The following is a 19,401-nucleotide window of genomic DNA, read 5'->3' as shown; positions in this document are numbered from 1 at the left end:
GAAGAAACCTCATAATTTGCAAACTTATTTGGTATAAGCAACATTTTAATAATATATCCTTATTATCATAAAACTTCGTCACTGTTTTCACGGCCATCAGTTAGTTTAGTAGTGCGCAGGCAGCGCAACACCTTACATCTGCGATTTCATTTTCCTATAAGGCTATATACATCAGCTGGAGTGTATAGTAGGTAAAACGGTTGTCAACGTCAGAATGACATGGCTGCACTGATAAATTGACAGCCGCCTGAAAGTTAGAAAATGTATTAATATAATAATAATTGCGGTTTCAGCGTTTATTAGGCCGTTGGCCTGTCGCCGATTCTTAACATCGCAGAACATTCACAGCTTCTTGCGGTCTCGAACTCGCAACTCACTGCTACAATTCTGCGGTGCTTAACCGCCCGGCCTCCTTGCCGATTCTGACCAGAAACTGGTGCACAGAGCTGGGATCGAACCCGCGCTTCTCTGCTCCAATCCTGGTACTCTGAACTGTAACCACTGGGCCACTCTGCCTTTAAAAGCCCACTTTAAGTTAAACCAATTCATGAAAGTAAATCTTTTGGCTTGAAACCATAGATATGCTGAATTACATGCAAGATTTCTCATGAACTTCTATACTACATGACTAATTCATTATTCGGAAAAACTTCAAAGTTAGCATGGGCCATGCAGCATAGGAAATTGCTCACTCCTGCCGTCCGCAATAAGTCATATTTCTGCACCTATACTTGGTAGAGGAGTTAACTGTGCTGTTAATTAACTAGAGCAAACTTCTTTAAGCTTGCAACCTAATGTGTTTTACACCATCTATCGTACTCCAACACTGCGCTCAGATGTCTTACTTTTTATTCAAATAGCGAAACATAATTTCCACAATAAGGCAACGATGTGCCTCAAGCTTTGCAAATATTACGCCTTCATGGTAATTGCGACTCTCCTATTGGCGTTCTTCCAGAGAACCTAAAAGCTCTTCTAGAGTTAACGTTTACAAATTTAAAGGCTTTAGAAGTATTCAAAAAATCTCCTAACGACTAACAACAATTAAGCAAAGATATGCCTCATACCTTGAAATATACTAACAATAAACTGATGTGTGCCCCCAAAATGTTGAAGCTGTTGCCAATCTCTATCAGCACGACTTTTGTGGTTACAAAGTTCACCTCAGTTAACGCTCAATTAATCACCCAACGACTTATCCCACGATGTGGTACTAATCAGGTGATTGAGACTATTACTAAGCTCTTTGCATCAGCCCTTTATGATTGGGTTTCAAGCTCACTCGAATTCTTACACCGGTTACCCGACGGCCGACACCTGTGGAGACTGGAGAGCTATGTAACTTAACCAATTTGACATAAAGACTTAGTAGCAGGGAAATCCGTTGTGAAATTAACTTAAAACGTTGTATTATTGTAAACCTACTCTATTCAAGTTCGGCCTCTCTAATTTCAAACACGAGCCGAAGACCGATGCGGCAGCGGTTCGGCGTCCTATAGTCCTACCTACAGCCTCAGATAAAATGTCTGTTTTCCCTACCCGATTTGTTTTCTAAATTCATCACCAGATTTGCAGAAAACTTGAATAACATAACATAGTGATCTCGGCGCTGAAGCGTAGGCCTGATGTGGCCTGTCGCCGATTCTTTTCCTTTTCGTGCCTTGTTCACAGAAGATCTACAATCGTGTCATTTGACCGGATCTTCTAATGACTGACGATAGTTTGAAATAGCTACAATAGGAACTCGAAAGAGCGTCTGATCAGTCCAAGTCGTTTATTGGCTTTATTAACTTGACGTTCAATATGTTTAGAAAATTTCAACTCATTGTCGATATTAACTCCTAAATCTTTTTCCATTGTCGACTTGGTCATCATCACTCTGTCGTTTCAACCGAGTCTTCTCACACTGTAATCTTGCTGTTCATTATTCATGCCAAGGTGGATTACTTTACATTTGTCAGCGTTAAAATGCAGCTGCCACAATTATCAGCCCAGTTAACCAGGCTGTCAAGATCACCTTGCAACTGTACTTTTTACGACGCATTCTTCACTGTATTATAAATTTTTGTGTCGTCAGCATACATCGAGCAACTGCTAGACACAGCTTCTGGCAGATCGTTTATAAACGCAACGAATTCATGATATGCTACAGTTACTCACAGCATTCACTTTTGCCGCTATAGGCAGTGTGACGCTTCAGATGCTGAAAAGCGTACATATGTGCCTCCTAACGTAACGTGTCAAATAAAGAGAGCGCGGAGTGTTAAAAAGTGTTGAGTTAAATTACTTCTTCGTAAAATTTTCATTGCAACTATAGTTACGCAATTAAAATTCAGCCTATAGCTGAACAAAGACTATGGCCCATGCACGCAGTAGCTCACGTTTACCTGCTTTTGTTCGGCAAAAGAGGAGTAAATTTTTAGGGGCAGAAAGCATCATCATTGGTACTTTTTTTTTGCAAACTGGCAACACTTTTGAGACTGCTGTAAAATGCTACCATAAGTCAGGCCGCCAGCAGAAAAATATTTTTGATGTCAACAACCCACGTCTGATGTATAAATCTCAGCAGTATAATGCAAGCAATTGTCATGCACTCAAATCAATCAAGGACCAGTTTCAACATAAAACTTTGTTTAGATAAAGACGGTAGTCATCGTCGGAGGATGACATAAGCTGAGTTTTAATTATAGGAACGTCGTTTAAACGTCAAACGGTCAATCCTCGCACACTGGTGGACGAAACTACTCGAGACTAGGAACTGGCTTCGAATGTGGCCCCATAGCCCCTGTCAATGAGTTCTTAAACAATACCGTATAGGATCGCCATGGCAAGTAACCAAGTAATAGATATATATTAAATTCGATAGTAGCAACCGCCTATAAGCTATACTTTCATCTCCATAGTAAGAAAGCATCTTTCTAAGTTCATGCTGCGTATTTATACATAGCCGCTATAGGCAACGTTAAAGATGAAACCCTGCTTTGCAGTGACGTCGCTTCCATAGCATCACGTCAACGAAAACACCCGGTCTGGTGGCAGATGTAGAAATCCATAGCAGCAGTTGCCATTGCTCTGCTGTTGCCATAGTAACGCGCCGCATCACCACATAAATCTTGCCACCTTTTAGTAGCTGACTAAGGATCCATTGACTGTGTTAGTAGGTGCCGCCATTGCTCTACTGTTGTTGCCATAGTAACGCGCCGCGTATAGCCACATAAATCTTGCCACACTGACAGTAGGCCGATAATTGTATCCACCGAGTGACGGCGTTAAGAACAGCCGCCATTGCTCTACGGTTGTTGCCATATAATAGTTGCGCGCCAAAAAACAACATAAACTTTAGAACCTCTGACAAGTAACTGGTCTAGATAACCATTGACTACGTAAACGGGATATACTATACAGTATTGGTGCTCCAATAGCCGCACTCTCACCCCGAGGCACAAATTTACTTTATTGCACCAAAGAAAGTTTAGAACTAAAATAAATCTTTCTATAATGAAGAGTGCCTCTAAAATATTGTTGAATTACTTCAATAGACTATTTTTCCATGTTTAAATAATTAAACAAATCAGCAAATATATCTAAAATTTACGCATAATAGAAGCCAGTATTCATGGCTGAATTGATCAAACAAATCACCCAACTGCAATCAAGTACGAAATCAGCATATTCCCCATATTTTCACATTCATTAAGAAGGAATGTTATTTTATATCAATTCGTTTCCGTTAATTTCATGACAGCGCTCAGAAGATGATAAATTAATATGAGCAGCACGCTATTGCCTCTAAGTACAGTACTGAAATTTATCTACCACAAGTTGCCCCATGTAAACATATCTCAACCGCCACAGCAGTTAAAGCACTCAACAGTGGCAACCCTATAACGAAAATGAGCAAATTTTAGCCAAGGCATTAATCGTCATGGTTGAATTAATCAATATTAATTCAACCATGTTAATCGCCATTGCTGCTCGCTCGTCTCCATGGTAACATCACCAGGAAGCCCAATAAATCTTAGCCGAGACGTCAACCACCATTGCTGCTCGCTCGTCTCCATGACAACAACACCAGACAGCCTAATAAATCTTAGCCGAGGCAGTAACCGCCATTGCTGCTCTCTCGTCTCCATGGCAACATCACCAGACAACCTAATAAATCTTAGCCGAGGCAGTAACCGCCATTGCTGCTCGCTCGTCTCCATGGCAACATCACCATACAGCCTAATAAATATTAGCCGAGACGTCAACCGCCATTGCTGCTCGCTCGTCTCCATGGCAACAACACCAGACAGGCTAATAAATCTTAGCCGAGACATCAACCGCCATTGCTGCTCTTTCGTCTCCATGGCAACATGACCGGACAGCCTAATAAATCTTAGCTGAGACATCAACCGCCATTGCTGCTCTCTCGTCTCCATGGCAACATGACCAGACAGCCTAATAATTCTTAGCCGAGACATGAACCGCCATTGCTGCTCGCTCGTCTTCATGGCAACATCACCAGACAGCCTAATAAATATTAGCCGAGACGTCAACCGCCATTGCTGCTCGCTCGTCTCCATGGCAACAATACCAGACAGGCTAATAAATCTTAGCCGAGACATCAACCGCCATTGCTGCTCTCTCGTCTCCATGACAACAACACCAGACAGCCTAATAAATCTTAGCCGAGGCAGTAACCGCCATTGATGCTCACTCGTCTCCATGGCAACATCACCAGACAGCCTAATAAATCTTAGCCCAGGCAGTAGCCGCCATTGCTGCTCGCTCGTCTCCATGGCAACATCACCAGACAGCCTAATAAATCTTAGCCCAGGCAGCAGCCGCCATTGCTGCTCGCTCGTCTCCATGGAAACAACACCAGACAGCCTAATAAATCTTAGCCTCGGCAGTAGCCGCCATTGCTGCTCCCTTCGTCTCCATGGCAACACCCTATGACTGACACATAAGTTCCAATTTTCACATTAGCCGCCATTGCTGTCAGCCTGTCGCCAAGACAACGCCGTAAGGCCGCCTATTTTTCCTGGCGAAGAGATGAGCACAACCGTTGCTGTAGGATTATTTTTGACAACACTCAATACGTACTAAATTCATTCTATGAATCGTACTTTGCTGTATATTGAATAATTACAAATAAAACTCATAGTGCTGGATTTGGAATATTACAGATTTTCGATACTCTTTCTGTGGTTTCTATAGACCAGCAAATCTATAATTTGCGCAATTTAAGGGAGGGACATGGTTTTGGAGAAATGACATTCCTTAAAAGAGTACGTATAAACTGTAAAACGTCATTTGGACAAAAAATGCACGAGAATATGGGAACTACCGTAGTTAAGACGGCAGCCGTGGAAAAGCAATTTAACTCTTAAGCCATAATGGAAGCCAACGCCCAGACTCGCAATGGAATAAAAATTTCCAGTCTGGCAGCTAGAATTATTGATCTGCTTTAACCTGTTCTACTTCACAAAAAAGCACATCGTGCACATTTTCTCGGAATATAAAGCCGTCATGCAGCACTTCACAAAATATCAAACGTTACCTCGTATCCCTACCTTCCTGCAGCCAATAGCACGCTCTACCTGCTGACTTGACCCCGCATCTTCATTTTCCCTCTTAGTGGCCGGCAAAGCCCTAACAATGAGCTGCGCACAGCGTCCTTGACCTAATAAGCATACCCAAATTGTGGCGCGAAATTTCACACAGACAGTGCAGCTCAACTCAAATGCCATTACAGTGAAAACAATGATCAACATATACAATCATGCGATTTCTTCAAGAATATCACCCCGGTGTATTCCAAGCCAGAACAAAGGACTGCAATTTGAAATCCCTTCAGCATTAAACCAAATTGAAAGGATCTCTATGCCAACAAAGATATGAACTGGATTCAAGATTTATATGCAATAATGGTGGAAAAACTGTACGCAACTAGAGGCATCATCAAACGCTTGACTCTGAACTAAAGTCGCAATGACTTTTTCCTTGAGCGTCCACAACGACTCAATGACGAAACAAGTGTAAATTAGTTAAAAGATTGAGTTTCCTTTCCGTGCGTAATTGACTTTAACGCACACGAAAACTATTGTCAGAGTGTCTTCTATCTTGTCACTGCTCGTACGCCGGTTAAAGAACTTCCTTCAAGGAAGATACGAACGTCCTTAGACAGTACGTTGGTGCAACCGATGACTGCCAGAGTCTAGAAACGATCCCGATGCTATCACCGAAAACCTGGTAAATCAGCGCCGATCGCAAAAGGGGTTAAATAATTGTGAATGGGTTTACATGAATCAATGATTCCGTAGAATTTGTAAAATTACTACATTATCTACCAAATAAATGAACAATGAATGAATCAAAAACAATATTTTGTCTGTATCGTGAATGACCACAATTGCCAATTTCTAGACGGCATAAAAAAAGTATTTTCAAAGACATTAACCAGACTGAATAGGTAGATTATCAATTAAAAATCAATTATCTTTTCCATCATATTTAACTTAGCATATGATAATGGGACTAACTAAAAGCATACATCAACAGCTAATAGTTTTATGCAAATTTGAGTTATAACTATTTAAATTTTTTGTTAAAAAGAATAGCGCCTTAGAGAAACCTAGAACGTCTGCCTTAATATAATCATTATTAGCTATCATTCATTTCATTATTGATCACAAAATTCAAGTTTCCCAGATGAGATTAATAAAAAAAGAATGTTAACCGCCCTTTCGTGCATTTAGACAGAGCAAAGTTTGTTCTAAAATAAGAATTCGTGTTACTGAAACCTTCACGCAAACTTTCATTGGACTCGAAAAACACCGACAAATGAGTTAGTTCTGATATTTTACCGGCATCTGAGACTTTGCTGAACAGACGAACGTCAAGATTGCGGCCGAAATTTCTGGTGAACGTACAGTCTTCGCGCTTCGTAGACATTAACTTTAAATTTGTTTAGATCACTAGTCTCAGGCCTAGCGGTAGAAACCCAACTATGACCTGCTGGTGACAGTGTGCTGAAAATAGAAATTAGCAAGAGTGATAATTTGATACAAGGGCTGTGACAAAAATTCAGAGCTGCTCAGGCTGGGCGGTGTAAGTTCTCTGCCTACCGGAAACCTTATAACATATTAAAAATAAGGGTAAATTTTTAGAACACCTTGAATGCCGTACGACAGAGAAAATAGGCAAACACAGGCTATGATAAACAAATACAATGAAAAGAACTGTAGCAGACATGTTATGGTGCAGGGAGCAAACGTGTTGAGAACAATGCTCCATCACTATAACATCTTCCTCCATCACTTGTAGTATGATGTGCATGTGTGTGGTGGCAGTAGTACTGCTAGTATTACTAGTATAACTGGTATTGCTAGTATTATAGTGTACGCACAGCTCACTGGCACTTGCTAACTAAGGATCTTGCAACATGTGTGATAAATAATTGCTCATAAGCAACGCGGAAAGATTGAAAACTTAGATGCTATCGCTAATTAACGCTAGGTTTTGCTATTTTAAACGTGTTGCTATTAAAGTACAGAAATAAAATTTACCTTTTATCCGTATGAACAAGAGTTTTAATGAACAACCAAGTGCAATAAAATACCATCGGTTGAAATTTTATCCAGATCAGTGTATTTTTACAAGGCTGTTGCCGGCGTTTGGCCGTGAAGTTCAAACATTCTGACAAGGTAGAAGGTTGCGGCGAACGTCCGGTGACACACAAAAGTAATCCATCAGGGTTTTTTTTTCCTCACACAACCCTTCCCCTGCTACGTGTGACACAGCAGGACATCACACGCACGCCGCCTGCAGTGACGTGATGAGCAGAGGCCGCGCGTGCAGAACCTGCGACGAAGCGTCGCTGATCTCCACCTCCACGTAGTCGCCGGGACAAGGAGAGCGACCTGCACACACAGGGACGATGAGGGGACAAGCTGGTGCGTCAGGGACGGTGAGGGGACAAGCTGCTGCGTCAGGGACGATGAGGGGACAAACTGGTGCGTCAGGAACGATGAGGGGACAAACTGGTGCGTCAGGGACGATGAGGGGACAAGCTGGTGCGTCAGGGACGATGAGGGGACAAGCTGGTGCGTCAGGGACGATGAGGGGACAAGCTGGTGCGTCAGTGACGATGAGGGGACAAGCTGGTGCGTCAGGGACGATGAGGGGACAAGCTGGTACGTCAAGGACGATGAGGACGGGGACAGAGTGAGAAAATAATGTCAGGGAAGAGTGAAGTATAGTAAAGTTTAGTTAATTTTAAATTAAATACTACACCATCTGCAACATATATTTGATCCAAGAACACTACAACGCGCAATAAAGAATCAGAATGGAGATTTTTAAGTGGCAAAGCCTCAACATAGAACGTTAAGACTAATGATGGTAGTTAAATTCATCTCAAGAAGTACGTTAATAATCAGTGCTGCAATACATTGGTCCCTGATGATAATAGACAAACCCGGATATATTAAGACTTTGAATTTATTAAAATTTAGACACACTAAAATACTAGACAACTAGACATACTACTAGTTCTAGTACGCCTACATGTTAATAGACAACCCCGAATATATAAACGTTGGATCTATAAAAATCTAGATATACTAAAATTTTATTATGTCTTAACGAATTGAATAACATTGTAGACACAGTTTAAACATTAGTACAGAGCCACGTCACACATTCAAGAATGATAGGTTAGTTAGTATACTTATTGGAGGTCTTACTTGGTGAGTCGCTCTGAAGGGCGTCTGGCACCGGCACGTCTGGAAATATCACCTGAAAAATGTGAGCTTGTTAACTTTATCTCGCTTAATAAAGATTCTGTCTTCGTCGCATAATATCTACAAGCATTACAAGTGAGATAGCCCGTTGAAAATGGATTTTTCGCATTAAAATGTCAAAATGATTAATACCGGGCGTTTCAAAGTACTTAAAATTTCACATTAGGTGAATTTTTAAGAATATATATTAGACGAATTTCTTACAACCTTCGTATCAATAATCTTTATATTACAAAAACAAATAATGAAAAACCAATTTGCCAGCCACATAAACTAACCTTTGTGTTGCTGTCGTTCCTGCCGGCCAGATGGAGCTTGGACCGCTTGCTGCAGCCCTCCACCAGCACCAGCTGCCGCTGCCCCACCTGTATAAGAACAACAATTACTTTGTGCACTTGATTGCTGAGAAAATCTTTGAAACATTAGTGAATATTCTCGTATATAGTATGCATGTGCTCTTAATGCCAAACGTATTAATCTCTGTAGATGTCACTTGAAGTAAGATACATACGGTACAGCTAGAAATAGGAGTGAAGTTAGGTATGCAACGTCATCACAATTCACAGGAAGGCAGGTCTGTCACATTCATCACACGGAACAAACATTGCGCCGTCGAAGCTATGATAAAAGGCGGCCAACACTCGCTCATCGTTGCGGTGGTAACTAGGCAGGCCTGTCGCATTAGAACTGGGTAGTAAATTAGTTAATTTAATTATATAGAAAATATATACAGAAACTTGTCAACAAAAATTCTTTTTATATATAGCCGTGCATTGAAAATTATAGGAGAAATGCCAACACTATATTGATCGCAATTTAACCAAAAATTCCCATGCAGATTAAAGGTACCTAGTCCACAGAAAAAAGCTCAAATTCAATGTCATCAAGACCTTAAGATTCCCCCAGGTAACATACCCAGAGTGTTTAGGGACACACACCCAAGGCCATGCTGAAAGCACCACCTTTTGACGGCGACTATGCGCCGTCCACTAGCGACACCGAGACTTTAACTGAACTTCCCGGGGCTCGAACCCACGCCTAGCTCCTCCATCTCGGTGCCGCTCTACCGTCGTCACTGCGCATACAGCGGCCCTATAACCACTGCGCTATACAGTGACGCACATCATCCATAAATCCGTCATCATAAACATCCATAAATTTAAGCATTCTACAATAAAGATCCCTACCAGTAACTCTCGAATTAATCGTGAATCAATTATTCTAAGGCAGCTAGTAGGGCATACATTTCAAATTAATTATATGAGGCAATTTGGCATATATTTCAAATTTTTAGTGGAGGAAAGTAATAACATTTGAAGATAATTATAGAAAACATTTACAAAAATGTATATATATATATTATATATTTTCATTATATTTATATATTATGTATATATTTTTGATAAAAAAAAGAATGGTAGAACATTTTTTCAAAATAACCAGTGCATAGAGAAATTGTGACAGATGGCTTATACTTGAGCAAGGACGTACACAGACATTAGAACATAAACATTGTTGAAATTAGCGATGTAACTGAAATAGAGGTACTTTAAACTATTATCTGAACTTTGCTTATAGATAGGATATTTTTTACTCAAACTAAACTCACTGATGAGTTTCAACTGATTCATCGATGAGTGTCAGTTCTCATTAGGTTCCTTCGGAGATTAAATTTGCTGTATATTATCCTTTAAGGAAGACTTGTTACACTTGTATAATATGATAACCTACTATTGGCAATTTGTGACACTGATTGCCTTTGCCATTGGCAAAGGCAATCAGTGTCACTAAGTCAACCAACGACACCTGTCAAAAGTTCCACGCCGCTCAGACATGACGCTGTAATAGATTTAAAATGCGGCCAATTGCTCGCTTAGCGTTGCCCAGGGAACAGCTCGCGCTTTTCACATTCATCACGCGGAACAAACATGGCGCCGTAGCTGCTATATAACGCGGCCATTGCTCGTTCAGCGTTGCCAAGGCAACACTCCGCGCCTGTCACATTCATCACGTCGCCCAGGCATGGCGCTGTCGCGGCCATTGTACGTAAAGCGTTGCCGTGGCAACGTCTTGCGTCGGTCACATTCATCACATCGCGGCCATTGCTCGCTCGACAGTGCCGTGGCCATTGCTCGCTCGACATTGCCGCGGCCATCGCTCGTTCAACGTTGCCGTGGCAACAACCCGCGCCTGTCACATACATCACTTCGCCCAGGCATGGCGCTGTCACGGCCATTGCTAGCTCAGCGTTGCCAAGGCAACACCCCGCGCCTGTCACCTTCATCACACGGAACAAACATGGCGCCGTAGCGGCTATATAACGCGGCCATTGCTCGCTCAGCGTTGCCATCGGATCCCTTGTGAATCAAGTCACGAAAAGTTCAAGAATCGGCAACAGGCCATGGGCCTATTTCTTCAGCGCCGACACTTCTATTCTATTCTATTCTAACACCCGCGCCTGTACCATTCATCACGTCGCCAATGCAGGCATGGCGCTGTCAGGACTATAAATGTCAGCCATAGCTCCTCCAGCGTTTTATGGAAGCAAAAACACACGCGCATCAATGTTCTCAATCATGAATAACTGATTGGCATTTCAGCGGGACTAAGGTAGATATGCAGCAGACGCAATTTCGTTCCAACTTATGTCCACTATAAAGCATCAATGTGGCTAACAGTTAAATTTTCCTCAACATTGACAGGCGACCATGGCAGCTACTAAACAATCTACGCAGATCACATTGCTCCACATCCATCACTCATTGCTTGAGGTTTCCGCCGGAATCATTTCAGTTTCACAAAGTAGTCATGAGAACAAACATTCCATGAATCACTTCCGTATGCAGGAGAATAGGTTTTTTAATTATTACTGTTTCTGGGTTTTTTTAACAACTGAATAGGCAAGCTACCTACTCGTCTAACACCACGATCTCTAGACGTTTATTTTACAACCATTACTTACCACATGTTTCCTTAACGGCTGATCATGCCTCTTAGATTCATCATCCAACGATCGTTACCAATGCGTCCATTTCACCAACAATACCACAGTTGTAATGAAAGCAGATTAGACTTGACAATAAATAAATATAATGTTCTAGCTGTACTTACTACCTCTACAACTCTAACAAAATATATATGCGTACATGTCCGACTGTGCCTCGGGGAGCATATAATTAAACCGTTCGCTCTTTATATCCGCCTTGGCACAGGGTATGAAGGGCAGCTTGCAAGCTGGGTATGACTAGCTCGGCTGACTCTTGTCACATTCTCAATCGACTATAATGTCAGAAAGGAGATTCTGACAAGAACCTTTCTTCAATCATGGCGGCCAACCATGCAGACCCGGAATAACTTAGTGCCGAGTGTAGCGACTATTCGGCCGAAGCATGGGCGGCCTCCGAAATTGGTAAAGGAAATGCTTCTGCCTGATGCCGTGATAGTAAGTAGATAAAAACATGGTGTCATAACTATCCAGACCTTTGTTTGCCAGATACCTATATATCACGATCCAAGCCACTTTGATCAGTATTTAAACAATATAAAAATATAATTCAGTACTCACTGCAGTGAGTGACAGAGAGCGCATTTTCTTGTCGACGAAAATGTGGTCACGGACGGACGGACGGACGGACGAACGGACAGACAGACAGACAGACGGACAGACAGACAGACAGACAGACAGACAGACAGACAGACAGACAGACGGACAGACAGACGGACGGACGGACATGAGGAGCACAATAGCGCATTTTTTCCATAAGTGAGAAAATGCGCTAAAAAGGCAATTTCTTCACATAACTAAATAAACATCAAGACAATGTGACCAGATAAAATGCATGCACGCTGTGCTCTGTGTAATTTTTTCATTTGCATTATTGAATATGCAACAAAATAATATCTTTAAAAGCCAGATATAGTCAAGAAATTTGACTGCTGTCAGCAGTACTACAAGTTAAGACTTAAATTTTATAACAGTTATATAGAAAAGCGATCACAACAAGGGACCTGTTTTTGGTTCCATTGAAGCGCGTGTCGTCTGAAGGCGTCAGTAAGCCTAGCCATTCTCATCGCCTTCTCCTCAGAAGGAACGTCGTCTTTCAGGTCGCGGTGTGCTGGAGTCTTTTCACGTAAACTGAAGGCAGAATGACGCTTTTGAACACTCAGGAACAATTAAGAGATCAATTATAATTATTATTACTTCAAATGCACCACACCACATGCACGTGATCGCTACTACTGGTACTAATTAAGTTCACTTAAGTGACTAACGTTGAGAGAACAAATAGATAACGATACCATGACAACGCAATGCATTAACTAAAAGACTAGCAATAACTCAAGCTCTAAAGGCAAATGGATAATGCACAATTGTTGGTAAATTAGGTTACATATCAATTGCTTTTCTTTTGAAGACTTACAGACCTATTACAAAGAAATCTAAACATTAGAACAATTTTATAGAGAGACTCAGGTCTAACCTGTAAGGAAAGACATAGCAGAAATGATATTTTACAGCCTCCATTAAGGATAGGGTTTCCTGGAACTCTTCTTCGGTTTCAGAGCAGAATCCAGCAATGAAGTCAGATGATAAAGCTACATTTGGGATCACACTCCTGATGTGCTGAACCTGTTGGAATCAATTTTAAATGGTCAAAACAAAAAAAATTATGAATATATTTGCTCTATAACCTACATAATAGTTCATTTCATTTATTATCTACCTACATCGGTCTTGAGCAGGTACGTATATACTTCAAAACAAACAAGTTGCCATTAATCTGGTAAAATTTTGTTGAAAAAGTGGTTTATAGCTGAAACTAGCTCTTCACTAGCTGAAACATGGGCACCCACTTCACAACTTGAAACTGCTATGATACTGGCAGCAATACAATCAAAATAAAAATCCTAATCACATTATGATTTTTGGGGCGGTCACTGTAGTTTTTAAAAACTAACCTAGACATGAGCATTTTAGTGTTTTTTATTAGTACCTTGCAACTCATAGATCATATCTACTCACCAACTCCAGATAAGCTTCTCTTGTGTAGCCTCTTCTCATTATTTCCAAGATTCGGGAGCTGCCAGCCTGAGCTGGTAAATGCAGCTGGCTGCAAATATTTTTTCTGTCTCGTATGAGTTCCAAGACTTTGTCAGGAAAATCCTTAGGATGGGGTGATGTGAACCTGATTCTAATGTTTGGATCAATTTTTGAGACTTCATCTAAGAGTGATGAAAATCTCAATCCACCCTTTTTTGGTTTATAAATTGTTTTAAATCCTTTGGATATTGCTGCTGAAGCTTGTTCTTGTGAAGAAAGATTGATTCCAGCATGCGTCGTCTGGCTCATATCACAGTAACTGTTGACATTCTGACCAAGCAATGTAATCTCTTTCACTCCCTGATCTGAGAGAGCCCTCACTTCATTCATTATTGATTCTATTGGTCGAGATCTTTCTCTGCCTCTAGTGAAAGGCACAATACAATAGGAACACATATTGTCACAACCACGCATGATAGAAACAAATGCTGAGATTTTGTTTTGGGCAAGACTCACAGGCATAATGTCAGCATAAGTTTCTTCCTGTGACAAAAGCACATTGACAGTTCTCTCACCACTCTGAGTTAAGGCAAGTAACCGAGGCAAGTCTCTATAACTGTCAGGTCCCATCACAAGATCAATTTCTTTGTCTTGATCAAGGATATCCTTCTTGAGCCTTTCTGCCATGCATCCTAAAATACCAATTTTAACAGGAATTGGATTGAGGCTCTTAGCACGCCTCTTTTTCAGCAGCTGATAATTTCTTAATTTATTCCATATCTTCTGTTCTGCTCCAGCACGAATAGCACATGTCATAACAAGAATGACATCAGCTTCATCAAGGATTTCAGTTTTCTCATAACCAACTGATTTCAACACTGACCATGTAACTTCAACATCACTAACATTCATCTGGCAGCCATGAACTTGGAAACACACTTTCCTTCCATGGCCTGAAATATCTTCAATATGAACATAAGGGTGTGATATCTTCTCAAGCAAATGCTTTGATGGTTGATAGTTTTGAGGAGCATTGTTCAGAAAATGTTCGAATCCTGGACCTTGAGGCAAACTTTTTGTGGTGGAACTTGAAGATGTTGATTGATGAACAATGCCTACCTTTTTATCATCATTCAAAAAATGAGAAATAGATATTCCATTCATTTTTATAAGAGTGGGAACAAATTTTAGGGCAATGGATTTGCGATGACAGCAATAAAATAAATTGGCACGTTGCATCATCATAGCAGCAGCAGAAGAAGGGCTACCAATTAAATGCTCAAGCTTTATATTCTTCCAGCTACGCTAGAGTTCAATGTTTGATTGGTGTTTGGCATTAGTTTTCTCTGTAACAAATAAAAAAAAGTTCATCAACTAATATCACAAACTTATTTAGTAACTGGCATTAAATCTACAGTCAATTTTGAAAAGGTCAACCAATTGAAACCAAAAACTTTTAATTTCTTAAGGCATTTATCCACTCAGACATATATATGATGATACCTGGCATTAGATGCTGTAATTTTAGGGGTTCAAAATTGCTCATTCAAAGGCTACAAAAGCAAAACCATCCACATGCTAGTGTGGATGAAACTCTGGACACGGACATCTATTTAGATACCATTAGTGTGGAACTGAGGATAATGGTGTGATGCATAAGAGAACAAGTTATAAGTGAATTGCATTGATTTGGAGTTTTAGAAGATGCTACTATCATGAATGACAATTATTGACACAGAGGAAAAGAAGTGTTTGATGAGTAGGGTGGATATGAAAGAGGAAAGGCAATGCAATAGTATTAGCTTCACTAAACAACTACATACATATCTATATATGTACATGTACTACCATATATTCCTAATCAAGAGGACAGATTGCTAATATCCTTTCAAGCAGGATTAGAATTTTCATACTTCTAAAGGGGCAAATATTCAATACATTTGGAGTTTCTCACCCCTAATTGTATACACCAGTTATTAATTAGATAACAAGTACTTGCTCAAACATATATTTGAACAGAAAATTCTTAATATTTAAGTAGATTGACAACAAATCCTCAATACTGGTAATGCTAATGAAATTTTGGACCTGAAACCCTGTTCTCTGTCACATATATAATTGCCAAACTGCATAGCTCAGGGTGCAGAAAAGTGGGTGAGTATCTGAAAATGTTTGGCGATGCATCATTGACCAAATTTATGCCTTCAGAAGATCTTGCCAACACATTCAGATGGATATTGTTGCATGTTAGATATTTGCAAATCTTTGGCAGTGCTAACTGCCGAACAGGAGGTATACCAGTGGCTGCATCTTTTTAGTGCATTTTCTCATTTATGGAAAAATGCACTATTGTGCTCACCGTGTCTGTCCGTCCGTCTGTCTGTCTGTCTGTCCATCCATGACTTCACGTTTTTGTCAATGAGAAAATGCGCGCTCTGTCACTCACTGCAGTGAGTACTGAGTTATATTTTTTAAAGTTTCTGGTTTCCTGTTCATTGCATGAGGCTGCAAAGCACAATCCACAATTTGGTAATTTTGGTTGCAATGCAATTGCCCAGCACCAAGTGGAGTGTAAAAGATACACTCTTCAAAGTTGGTTTTGCAAGAATTTAGGTGAAAATTATGTTTGCAATGCATCTTGAAGACTCCTGGCAATGCATCTTGAAGACTGCTGGCAACATGACAATGCATCTTGGGCTGTTGGTGACATTTATGGTCTACAAATGCAAAAATTGGTGACACATTTACCAAATTTGGCACTCTGGTACATAGCAGGCATAAAATATATCTACATTACAAGCCCCAACTAGCCCTTTGAGGCACCTCCCCTGCTATTTTTGGAAGGGCAAGGCTCCTGTTAGGTGAATAATACATTTCCCATCTAATCTTTAAAATAAGTGCCCATTGCCATTGGGCCAAGAGATTCCAAAAGTATTGAAAATACCGGTATTTCACTTTGAGACTGTGATATTTCTGTGATAAGTAGGAAAATTCTAATCCTGTTGTGTACTGTCAAACGAGGTAATAAGGGACAGGCAGGGTAAATCGGGACAGTCTTTCCACCTTTCATAGAAAAGGTGTAGCAGTAAGCAGCTAAACTTATCAGAATATTGCAAAACTAAAAATATTGGCATAAAGTTCAACATTTTTACCATCTGAAGCATATGATAATGCAAGTTAAGAAATCATACATTTACTACCTCTAAAAAATCCATAAAAAAGTGTCAAAATTTAGATTTCACTCCTAATACTGTGAACAATGTGGGAAAGTAAACTATGTTAGCTCTGAGTTACAATTACACGCATTGGTACCTGTAAACCAGTGGTTCCCAAAGTGGGCAATATCACCCCCCTGGGGGCAGTGGAAAGATTTGTGGGGGCCTCTGGAAAGATCTGTGTTTAACCATTCTCATTCATAATTTCAAAATTGCAGCATACCGTCAACCGGAGCTACTCGGGACGGTTTTGAGAGTTTTTTGTTAATAACTTCTTACCATGAAACATCTCATAAACAAGTTTAGGCTCATTTTATAGCTCTTTGCGAGGGCTATCGAATAGCATCTTCAAAAAAATTCCATATGCTATTTGTAAGGTACCAGAAGCAAAAAAAAGAGTGTCCCGAGTAGCCCCGTCGAACGGGGCTACTCAGGACACTTGGAATAAAACATCATTTTAAAATATTTGAAGCATGCAGAGTGTACTCATCCATTACTAACAGTACTCTGAAGTCCTCCTCTTTCATTGTAGATGATGTAGAGGTAGAATAAATGACATTTTCTGTGATTTTTACTCATTTTCCCTTTATTGATATGATATTACCACTGTCTCTTATACACATCTAGATGTGTATAAGAGACAGNCCTGTCGCATACATCACTTCGCCCAGGCATGGCGCTGTCACGGCCATTGCTAGCTCAGCGTTGCCTAGGCAACAACCTGCGCCTGTCGCATACATCACTTCGCCCAGGCATGGCGCTGTCACGGCCATTGCTAGCTCAGCGTTGCCTAGGCAACAACCTGCGCCTGTCGCATACATCACTTCGCCCAGGCATGGCGCTGTCACGGCCATTGCTAGCCCAGCGTTGCCTAGACAACAACCTGCGCCTGTCGCATACATCACTTCGCCAGGGCATGGCGCTGTCACGGCCATTGCTAGCCCAGCGTTGCCGTGGCAACAACCCGCGCCTGTCACATATATCACATTGCCCAGGCATGGCGCTGTCACGGCCATTGCTAGCTCAGCGTTGCCTAGGCAACACGCGCCTGTCACATACATCACATCGCCATTGCAGGCATGGCCCTGTCAGGACTATACAAGTCAGCCATAGCAGCTTCTGTGTTATATGGGAGCAAAAACACATGCGCATCAGAGTTCTCAATTATGAATAGCTGTCTTTCAATCATGAATAGCTGAATAATCTTTCAGTTCTCAATCTAAACAAAGCAATTATAACGAAATTAAATGTCAATTACAACTGAATATTTCTTCCTCTCTATTAAAAAATAAGAAACTGTAGCCTTGTCCCTGAACATCAACAAAGGCCTTCATTTTTTATTTCAAATTTCATTTCGCAATTTATATCAATGCATCTTCTTGCGCTTAAAATTATTTCATACGCAAAGACTCACAATTACGCAAAAGCTTGTTATAAAAATCCCACTTGCGCAAAGTACTACTATACTATACGCAAAGGCTGATAGACACAGACTTATCAAAATGGCATCAAGAGTAGGGAATGGTGCGAAGGCTGCCTTCTGATTGTAGCGGATTTCACCTAAATTCCAAAAACGCATGGTTTTCATGTTAACATACGAGTAGTACAACTAGCGCTCGTGAGAATTGTCCCTTTGAACGATAACAATAATAACGATTTCAGCGTTTATTAGGCCATAGGCCTGTCGCCTGTCCTTACCATGGCAGAACATTCATAGCTTGTTGGGGTCTCGAACTCGCAACTCACTGATTCAAATTCTGCTTTGCTTAACCGCCCAGCCTCCTCGCCGATTCTGACCAGAAACTGGCGCAGAGAGCTGGGATCGAACCCGCACCTCTCTGCTCAAATACTGGTACTCCGAACTTTAACCACTAGGCCGCTCTTACATCTTCTGGCGTCGTCGGATCGACTACACACAAAAAAAAGAAGGGAGGAGTCATGACGCGCAAATTCTCTGCTTTATCTGGTGTCTGCGTTGCGGAAATCCTTTGAACCCCACATTCATCACTCATTGCTCGAGGTTTTCGCCGGAATGATTTCAGTTTCACAAAGCATAGTCATGAGAACAAACAACCCATGAATCACTTCCGTAGTATGCAGGAGAATAGGTTTATTAATTAATATTATCACTGAGTTTTTTAACAACTGAATAGGCAAGCTACCTACTCATCTAACACTCAACGATCTCTAGACGTTTATTTTACAACCATTACTTACCACAGTTGCCTTAACGACTGATCATGCCTCTTACATTCATCATCCAACGATCGTTACCTATACGTCCATTTCACCAACAATACCAGTTGTGATGAAAGCAGATTAGACTTGACAATAAATAAATATAATGTTCTAGCTG

The 19,401-nt window shown here is 40.8% G+C and overlaps 1 protein-coding gene across 1 annotated transcript; it reads right to left on the bottom strand.

Moving 5' to 3' along the window:
• Positions 1 to 7,500: 7,500 nt before the first annotated feature.
• LOC108669109 (mitochondrial tRNA methylthiotransferase CDK5RAP1) lies at positions 7,501 to 15,176 on the bottom strand. The gene is made up of 6 exons (XM_018156398.2): positions 13,813 to 15,176; positions 13,271 to 13,419; positions 12,798 to 12,924; positions 9,068 to 9,154; positions 8,733 to 8,784; positions 7,501 to 7,907 (listed from the first exon to the last, which is right to left on the bottom strand). The coding sequence occupies exons 1-6, from the start codon at positions 15,073 to 15,075 to the stop codon at positions 7,795 to 7,797; spliced, it is 1,791 nt and encodes a 596-aa protein (XP_018011887.1). The 5' UTR covers positions 15,076 to 15,176; the 3' UTR covers positions 7,501 to 7,794.
• Positions 15,177 to 19,401: the final 4,225 nt, after the last annotated feature.

The sequence above is a fragment of the Hyalella azteca genome, unplaced genomic scaffold (genome assembly GCF_000764305.2).
Source record: "Hyalella azteca isolate HAZT.00-mixed unplaced genomic scaffold, Hazt_2.0.2 contig8377, whole genome shotgun sequence".
Classification (NCBI taxonomy): domain Eukaryota; kingdom Metazoa; phylum Arthropoda; class Malacostraca; order Amphipoda; family Hyalellidae; genus Hyalella; species Hyalella azteca.
The sequence above is the reverse complement of the archived record's forward strand: the minus strand, read 5'-3'. Positions and strand labels throughout refer to the sequence as shown.

Excerpts from the sequence above, each read along its gene's own strand:
- LOC108669109 (XM_018156398.2), bottom strand. The coding sequence starts at position 15,075 with ATGATGATGCAACGTGCCAATTTATTTTATTGCTGTCATCGCAAATCC. Across the intron at positions 13,420-13,812 it reads GAGAAGCTTATCTGGAGTTG|GTTCAGCACATCAGGAGTGT; the intron begins GTGAGTAGATAT and ends TGATTCCAACAG. Across the intron at positions 7,908-8,732 it reads CCTTCAGAGCGACTCACCAA|GTCGCTCTCCTTGTCCCGGC; the intron begins GTAAGACCTCCA and ends CTGTGTGTGCAG.